This window comes from Cebus imitator, unplaced genomic scaffold, assembly GCF_001604975.1.
Source record: "Cebus imitator isolate Cc_AM_T3 unplaced genomic scaffold, Cebus_imitator-1.0 Scaffold294, whole genome shotgun sequence".
Taxonomy (NCBI): Eukaryota; Metazoa; Chordata; class Mammalia; order Primates; family Cebidae; genus Cebus; species Cebus imitator.
Window position 1 is genome coordinate 897646 of NW_016107609.1, and position 10044 is coordinate 907689.

General features: G+C 37.1%; 1 protein-coding gene across 4 annotated transcripts in view; it reads right to left on the bottom strand.

Moving 5' to 3' along the window:
- ANLN (anillin actin binding protein) overlaps positions 1–10044 on the bottom strand; it is a 65833-nt gene that overhangs the window by 37992 nt on the left and 17797 nt on the right. For all 4 annotated transcript variants that reach the window (XM_017502201.1, XM_017502202.1, XM_017502200.1 and 1 more), the window contains exons 4-8: positions 8446–8834; positions 7082–7307; positions 4347–4537; positions 3885–3992; positions 430–556 (exon numbers count right to left, since the gene is read on the bottom strand). In XM_017502201.1, coding sequence (XP_017357690.1) covers positions 430–556; positions 3885–3992; positions 4347–4537; positions 7082–7307; positions 8446–8834 — 1041 coding nt within the window. The remainder of the gene's footprint in view (positions 1–429; positions 557–3884; positions 3993–4346; positions 4538–7081; positions 7308–8445; positions 8835–10044) is intronic.

Sequence of the window (10044 nt, forward strand, 5' to 3'; positions counted from 1 at the left end):
TGTTTTCCACTTTAAAAACAAAGTGTAAATAAAATTACTCAAAAACTAGGAATAGAGGGGAGGTATACAACATAACAAAGGCCATACATGAAAAACCCTTTGTTAACATTACACTCAATAGTGAAGGATCAAAGGCTTTTCCTCTAAGATGTGGAACAAGACAAAGATGCCTGTTTTAACTACTTCTATTCAACACAGCATTGAAAGTCCTGGCCAGAGCAATTATGCAAGAAGATAAAGACACCTGAATTAGAAAGGAAGAAGTAAAATTATCTCTGTTCACAGATCCCATGATCTTATATATAGAAAACCCTAAAGATTCCCCAAAAAAAAACCATTAGAACCCAGGAGTTACCAAATACAAAATCAACACACAAAAATCACTCTGAGTTTCTACATACTAACCATGAACAATCTGGAAACACTGACCTGTAGGTTGTGTACTGGAATTTTTGGCTGGTGTCTGGTTTTCTGTCACCCTTTCTGTTCCTAGAAGTGACTGAGTTTTTGAAACACCTTGACAGTTTTTGAGGGGAGTGCTCTGACAGTGAGTTTCCTGCAAAAAGCAAATGAAGAAGTAAATTTTATTTCTCAAAACTATAGATTTTATCTTCCTATATGTTATTAAATGCAACAAGATTATTATTAAATATTATTCTGTAAAAATTTCCTTAGAACAAAAAAGACAGTGTATGGGAATAGTACGTCTCATCTAAGTCTCAACACTGCCCCCTACTCTTGCTGTTTCTGAGTCAGCTTTCTCTTCTTTCCCGCAGACAGTATTTCACCTGTCACCTTCCCTTTCCTACAGATGAATACAACAGGAGCTTTCAGCAGGAAGTCCATCAGTTTTTGCCCTCAGCTCTAGGACTACCAGCACCCCTACATGCTACTTTCCTCCTTCCTTTTTGTCACACAGGAGATGGTCCTCATCAGTTCTGTTCCCTTCACCATGCAGAGTTCATCCATTCTCACCTCATTGCATCAATTATCACCCTTTATCCCATTACACAAATTGATTTAGGTCTTAAAAAGGATGAAACACATACAAACCATACTTTTCTTCATCTCCTCTAGCCACTAAATCCTTTCTCCCCTCCATTAGGACCAAACTTCTAAGAAAAGCCTGCACTCGTTGGCTCTGCTCCTCATCCCGGTTCCCTCGACCCAGCACCACCTGCAATCCATCTTCACTAACACTGCTCTTGCCACATTACAGCAAACTTGTTACCTGTACTTCAAACCCCAGTGGATTTTGCTCAGCCCACATTTGAAACTTGACAATACCAACTACTCCTTCCTTCTCGAAAGTTTTTTTTGCCCTTGATTTTATTACCTTTTTTTTTTTTTTTTGGAGATGGAGTTGCCCAGGCTGGAGTGCTAAGGTGCAATCTCTGCTCACTGCAACCTCCATCTCCTGAGTTCAAGGGATTCTTCTGCCTCAGCCTCCTGAGTAGCTGGGATTACAGGCATCCACCACCACGCCAGGCTAATTTTTGTATTTTTAGTAAAGGCGGGGGTTTCTCTGTGTTGGCCAGGCTGGTCTTGAACTCCCGACCCCAAGTGATCCACCTGCCAAGTACTGGGATTACAGGCGTGAGCCAGCGCACCCAGACCTTGGACTTTAAAAACACAGCACTCAACGGCATTTTCCTCCTAGCTCTTTGGCTGCTTCCTCTCTGGAGACCACAGATGAGTGTTCTGGGGAGAGGGGACCCCTGCACTGTTATTGTGTTCAGAATTTTGTTTACATGCATATGTGCAACTTTCTGGGAGGAATTTCACAGGTTTATTGGGAATTATTTAGTGCAAAATAGTTTAAGAACCTTGCTATATACTTTCTAGAGACACAGGCAGAAAGCCATGGGAATAAGATACACTGGCAACCAAGTGAAGAAGGTGCTCCTAATAGAAGAGTGATTGACAATGTCAAATGCTACTAATCAACTGAAAATTGATGAGTAGGTGATGTCAGGTGCTACTAATCAACTGAAAAATGATGAGTAGGTAAAGATCACTGACAAACATGATAAGGATACTGGGTCTGTGGAGGGAATGGTGGCAAAGCTTAAGCAGACAGAGTTCTAGAGAGAAGGGGGAAACCTGAAAGCAGCAAGTAGGAATAACTTGCAGAAGAGTCTGCATGAAAAGGACGTAAAGAAAAGGAGGGGATTGGGGGTCACAAGAGTTGTTTTTTGTTTTCAGATGGCAGATAATAGCTTGTTATATGCTGATGGGAAGGATCAGCAAACACATTTCTTCCTTCCTTCAAATACAAGTTTGTTGAGCCGCTGCTCTAAACCAAGCACCAAGAACACAGAGGTGAAGAAGACTCCCATAGAATGCAAACGTACAACATTCACAGGAAGATAAATATTCCAGTTGAGGTATTTATGGGTGAAAAAAAGTGGAGCCCCTTGAGAAAAGAGCCAAGGAAGAATTCCCAGAGGGGATTAAAGTTTGACCTATTCTTAATGAAGTACGGGCTCACCAGGGAGATATTCCTGGCAGAGAACAGGAAGGCAAAGGCAGAGAGATGTAAAAACATGGGTATATTTGAGAAACTATAAATAGCCTGCATAGCAGAACTGAAGCACACCTGTGGAGGAGCAGTGGGGAGGAGCCAGGTAAGGAATCATTCCATATGTCAAGCCAAGCAGTTTACACATTTTCCTGAAGATGACTATGGGGACCACTCCAAGATTTTAAGCAAGTGAATACATGAATATGCATCTTTTAAAAATATTTCTCTGGCAGCAACTGGTAAGGTGGATTGGAGAGTAGCAAGACTAGAAGCAGAGTGTTTAGTACAAAGCCACACCAGTAACTACAGTAACGGCAGAGGAAAATATGGAAGATGAGGCAGGTTGGTGATAGATTTAGAAAACTTATCACTGCATGTGTGTGTTTATGCATATGTGTGCTGGGGGCAAGCAGATGGGAAGACAATCAACAAGAGGAAGAAGCCAAGGAAGAACTTCCAAGGAAGAACTTCCAGATTGTTTTAGATGATGAGGTATAGAGTAAACCAAACGAGAAGACAGAGACTACAAAAGGAAGATACTACAGCAAAGTATAGCGGGTTCTGCTAGCCAACCATACCTAGAGCTCAGGAGAGATCAGCACAGCAGAGCTGAGCATCATCAGCATTTCTGTGCTTATCGGGATCTAGGTATGAGGACAGGGAAGAGATGTTCCAGAGAAACTGGGTAAAACAGGTTGAGATCAGAGCTCTGGGAAACATGATTTGTTAAGCAAGTGAACTGATTAAAAAAAATCAATCAAGAAGATCTTTCTCAAAGAATATGGGTTAAATTTACTCTTGTTCTACTTTGTTAGCCCCCACTGTAAATATAATTCTCTTAGCTTAAAAACATATTGTAACACAGCACTTTTAGATATGTAAATGAAACAGAACACAGCTTACATCGTAAGGATTTTGTTGAAGGCTGATTAATGAACTTTGACTGGAATAAAGAGAAATCTGGGAGGTATGTGGTGACTGAAATTCCAGATCGTCTAAAAACATGGTATATGGGGAAAGGTATACAGTTATCAATGAGAGAAGTAGATTCTGAGAAATATTTTAGAACCAGCATCTAAGGAGAATATTAAGTAGACTCTGAAATAAAATGAATAATGAAAATAATTTTTGTAAAATTTGATTTTAAGGTCATCAGTGAATATGATGAAGAGTTCCACTGAAACGGAAAAATATCACCAAAAACATCAGAGTTGGTATGCACATTTAAGGGATTTATAAACAAAAAATGACAGAGTTAATTGGAACAGAAAAGTGTGTAAAGAATTATTTGACGGTACAGAGCTAGATCCCAACCCTATTTGGGGACCAAGTTTGCTTTTATATTTCTTGTTTACATTACCTGTTTGGTTTCTAGTTGTTTGCTTTTTGAGTTTCCGCCTTTTTCTGCACTCCATATATTGCCCTTGTCAAATCGGCCACGAAGACATGCTAGTTCTTTTTGACGTTCCTAAACCCATCAAAAGCTGTATTTTACACAAGAGCCAGTAGCATGTTTCACATCCAAACAGTACTAAAACTTTTCTTGTTTTCAGTTTTAAGCTGTTTAAAAAGTTTAAACAGTTTGCAGTTTAAAAAGTTCACAATACACATGGAATACGGGACAATATTTCTAATTTGAAATGAGTGATACTGTCTACAGCCATACCACCCTGAACATGCCCCATCTTGTCTGAAATTAGTGATACAGAGAATCAAGATGCTACTTATCTCAGTCAAAAAGACTAGCATCAGAACCTATTTTGACTTCTAGGTTCTATGCAGAGACCATGTGATGAATAATGTAAAATGCAGTATATCATACCTGCTTGAGCTGTTGTGCTAAATGGGTAGTAGACGAAGATGTGTTTTGCTTGAATAATCTTTCTTGGATGGCCTTTGTATTTGGAGTAACAATGGGGGTTCTCTGGGGTGTGCTATGAGCTGGACTTTCTTTGCTATGTTCTTGACAACGCTCTCCAAAGCGTTCCAGGAAAGGCTTAATTCCTGCTCCTCCTACAGAAAACACACACATTTTGGGAGGTTATTCAAGATAAATTATTATGATGATTTCTATGGAAAAAGTTCTCAACTACATCACAGCTTCAAAGTGCTTTGATTCTATCAGAAATATTCATTCACAAAGTAAACTATAAAAATTCTACAAAATTTTAAAAAGTTTACCTATTCTAAGTACATGTCCTAAAAGCTACTCATAGAATTTAATTATTTTTTTTAAATAATTTTAAAAAGGTAGAGTGAAGAGAGGACAGTGGGCTTAGAAAACTCTCAAACTGAACAACTAGAACTTAAATAATTAGTATTTGACTGTATATATATATATATATATATATATATTAATAAGTCTACCTTCATCATCAAGTGTGCTAGCCATGATAACTTCCAACAACTTACATTTCTACAGCCAGTTTACTTTATCGCGCTTTTAGGAAGCCTGATGTGAAAATAAGGGAATTTTTCCCTTCTCTCCCTCAAAAGAAAAATTAGGGATTATTCATTTTATCAAAAGAACACATTGACTTTACAGTGTCTTAAAATAGTACTCAGCTGGGTGCAGTGGCTCACACCTATAACCCTAGTACTCTGGGAGGCTGAGGCAGGAGGTTCTCTTGAGCTAAGGAGTTCGAGACCAGTCTGGGCAACATGGAGGAACCCCACCTCTATAAAAATATTAAAAATTGCCAGGTGTGGTGGCATGCCTGTAGTCCCAGCTACTTGGTGGGCTGAGTGAGGCAAGAGGATCGCTTGAACCTGGGTGGTTGAGACTGCAGTGAGCTGAGATCAAACCACTGCACTCCAGTCTAGATGAAAGTGAGACCCTGTCTCAAAAACAAAACCAGCAAAACAAAACCAAAAAAGCCCATAGCACTCATTTGAAATAGTATGCAGTAAATTTAAAGTAGGGCAAATGAGGCATATATCGCCATCAAGAGGATTCTAAGGTTGTATTGTATAAAAATAGGTTTATCTATATCAGAGGTTAGCATATATTTTCCTGCAAAGGGCCAGATACTAAATATTTTCAGCTTTGAGGTCCATATGGCCTCTGTCACAACTATTTTGATCTGCATTATAGAATGAAAGCAACCACAGACAATATGTAAGTAAACGGGTATGGCTGTGCTCCATAAAACTTTATCTGCAAAAACAAGCAAAGGGCTGAATTTGAGCCATGGTTATAATTTGAGGACTTCACCTAGCACTTATTACTACTTCGGGCCATATTCCAAACTAGAGTCCATTAAGAATGCAATGAAGTATCTAAAATAAATATCTCTGAAACTCTGGAAATGTGATTCTGAGTATATCCAGCAGCCAAGAACAATAAAAAGAATGCTTCTTATCTAAGCCTTAAGTCTTTAGAAAATTGAGAATAACTAGTTCTATTCTATCTGGGGATCTTGCTATTGTTTCCAATTCTCATTTTTGGCTCATCTGGGAATTGCTGATTTCTACCTACCCCATAACCGCGTCCCCGCTCTCATTTCTGCCCCTTTATGATGAACTATAGTTTCTGGAGAGGTTGTATTTTCAAAAAGTTAAACCTCAGAATTAAAAGTCTTTCCAATGAAAAACAGCACAGTTCAGAATAAACTCGATTACCATGTATTTTAGTCCTGTGTTTCTCAATTAACCGTATGTGGAAGTATGCCAGAAGGTATAAATCACCACAAGATAAATATGGCATTTCCTGGAATATCAGTTTACTATGGTAAGAAGTTTTGAACTTTTATATGTAAATGCTCACACACAATATACACACAGATAAATATAATTGGGGGATAAAGAGAGATTGATTAATGAGTACAAATATACAGTTTTGCAGAAGAGAAAAGACCCAGTGTTTGATAGATCAGTAGGGTGACTATAGTTTACAATAATCTATTGTATACTTCAATAGCTACAAGAGAAGAATTTAAATGTTTCTAGCATAAAGACAAGTATTTAAGGTGATGGATATCCTCATTATGCTGGTTTGAGCTTTATAAATTATATGAATGTATTAAGTTATCAAATGTACTCCCAATATACATGTATTATTTATCAATAATGAACAATTTTTTTCAAAAATTCCTATCATTTATCAATTTAATGAATAAATAAAATTAGAATTGGAGTCATTTGTATGCACATTCACTTCTCTCTGCTATTAGAAGTGCATTCATACTCAAGATCAAGAAGCACTGCTCTGCACACTTGGCTACAAGAATGTTTCTCCATTATGCCCCTAAAATGTGATTTATAGTTGAATATGCCTTGTCAGAATCAAAAAAATAAAAAATCTAGCACGATCATAGTGGAAAAAGCATGTCTAAACTGTTAAAATGCAACATATTAAGTCCTTTGACCAGTAAATGGGCTAGTCTACATTAATAAATATTCATTGAATCAATTCAAGCTGAGGTCTCATTTGGAACATCCAGGCATTTGCCCTGGCAAACCATTGCTGTATCATTCCCAATTGGATATTTAAAATGCTGAGAACAGATATCCTGAATATAGTCAGCAATCACTTTAGACTTTTTATAAATATGTAACCTGGTGTCGTAGACTTGTCTTTAGATTGAGATTGCGGACAAATTTCTCTATTTAGTTCTCCTTTGGACGGAACTGTCTGGGATAAAGCTGACTTCACAATGGGTTTCGATACTCCTGTTTTCGGAGGACTAGCAGTTTTTTGAAGTAGCTCAGGATTTTGTCCCTTATAACTTTTAGCATCAGTGATGGTAGACGTAGTAGATTTCACTGGAGAAGAAGTAGCTTTCTGAAACATGAAAACACTTAGGGTAAACAACATTCACAATATCTAAAAGTAGTCCTATAACAAAACAATTCATGTCCCATTTACTCGATAGCCTTTATGTAAGATTTGTGAAAATGAAATGATTTTGCTAATAGATCAAACAAATTTGAAAGATTTGGGGGAAAAACCAACTTAGAAAATGTTATTATTTAAATTATAATATGTGGGTTAGCCTGCACAACATATTCATGGGTAATTAAGTATTCTCGGTATGATCACTCTTTAAAAAAATTTTTTATTCATATTATTGCACTAGTACCTTTATCAAATTTTTAACTGTATTAGGTCAAATTACATTTTAATTAAGTCAATAAGAATTAAACAAAATAGTATCATGTACTTGATGGTTAATAAATTAAGTACTTATACCTAGCCAGATACTATGCTAAGCGTTTTATGACTCCTATTTAACCCTTCAAATAACTTTTTTTTTTCCTATTTTACATATAGAAAAACAAAGCCTTGCAATATTAAGTACCTTGTCCAAAGTCACACTTCTAATTATGTGGTAGAGCTGGGATTCAATGCAGGTCTAATTCTAGAGCCTAGCTCTACACTAAAAGACAATGGTCGGAAACACAATATTCCTTTTCCTTTCTATTTAAGATTGCTTTTTGAAAACTGTTGAGATAATACACGTACAAAGTAAAAGTTTCAAACATATCAAACAGATATACAGTGAAGTATCATACCCTGTTCGGCAATTTGCCTTCCTGGAGGCAACTAATTTGTTATATATCTTTTCAGAAATATTTCATAAATTTATATAAATTTCATATGTATATAAAACATTATAACAGAGAGCTTAATTTTCAGTGCTCTCCTTAATAACTCAGAAGAGGCTCATTCCATTATAGACTGGATTTGCATCAAATTAGTGTAATTTTACTTGTCAACTGCTAATTTATCTTGGGATAGGGTACCCAACTTATGATTTTCACTTTCTAAGAAACCGATATTCTATGAATAGATATAAACTCACTATGCATCTATTAAAAACACATATCCACCCACCCACCTGAACATGTACACAAATGTATTTTACCACTAATAACAAAAAAAGAAAAGGCTTCCAAAGACCAAAATTATATTGACTTACCACAGAGCTGGAAATCGAGGCATTAACCAAAGATGCATCATCAGCACTTGAGGATGGAGCTTTATTCAAACAGGCATCGCCATCCCTTTGGGAACAGCATGTAGCTTCCTGCTTAACACTGCTGCTATTGATCCTAGCAGATGCTCCACTTGCAGAGGAAAATTTGGATAAACAAGTGGTACCAGGCTGTTCTAGTACACTGTTTTGTTTTGCAGATGAGTGATTTACATCATCTTCCCAGGAGCAAATAGTTGCAGCAAGGTTGGCCAGACGGCCCCTTCTCCCAAGTGGAGTTGCTGAGGCATTTGAAAGCGGTGGTTTGGGAGGGGAAGCAGCCTTTTCCTCTGATGATGGCATTGGTGACAAGAGTGAGCTTTCAGGAATATCATCTGAAATTGTTTTCAGAAAAGAGTAAAAAACTACGTTCAAGAGTAATAGTTACACATAATACCAGGATCACTCTACGCAGAATTTTTCAATGAGATTAATAGGTTTAAGAACCAGTGTAAAGTTCTAGCATGCATGAAACTACCAAGCTATTTAAATTTGACAATATCTTTTAAAATCAAATGATATTTAATCCAATTTTTTTAAAACACTATTATACATATTTTTTCAACTTTTCGATGGATCATAAATGTTACAAGATAGGTTATATTTTTAGAACGAATTCATGGGTGTTATATATAATACTGCACAATTTAAGATTATGTATCTCACAGGAACTTTGTATTTTAAAAATGGATTAGACCATTGCTGTACAATAGAACGTTTTATTGTTCAACACGTTAACTATTAGCCACTTGTGGCTAATGAGCATTTGAAATGTGGCTACAGCAGCTGTGAAACTAAATTTTATTTCATTTTAATTTAACTTAAACATCCACATATGGCTAGTGTCTTCTGTACTGGATATCACAGGGATAGATCAAATCAAAAACAATCAAATGTATTTCTGCATAGTTACTTCATTTGGAGAGAAATCCCAAATAGTGATACTTAGCTGATGAAGGACCTAGGCCTTCCCTAGAGCATGTATATAGGGAAGCCAAGGTTCATGGCACTTCCTACTTCACAAATTCAATCAAGGAAAGAGGACTCTCTCCTGTCCAAAGCTTCTACTTCAGCTAAATTTTCAATTCATCCCTTCCAAAACCTTCTGAGGGATCTTGTTCGAAATAAGCCCTCCCCTTTCCCACAAACTCTTCTCTGCACATAAACATAGTCATGAGTTGTTTAACAATGGGGATACATTCTGAGAAATGTATCATTAAGTGATTTTATTAACTGTCCATCACAGAGCACACTTCCACAAAAATGGTGTAGCCTACTGTATACCTAGGATATGTGGTAACACCTATTGTTCCTAGGCTAAAAACCTGTACGGCATGTTATTCTACTGAATATTGCAGGAAAATTTGGATAAACAAGTGGTACCAGACTGTTCTAGTACACTGTTTTGTTTTGCAGATGAGTGATTTACATCATCTTCCCAGGAGCAAAGAGTTGCAGCAAGGTTGGCCAGACGGCCCCTTCTCCCAAGTGGAGTTGCTGAGGCATTTGAAAGCGGTGGTTTGGGAGGGGAAGCAGCCTTTTCCT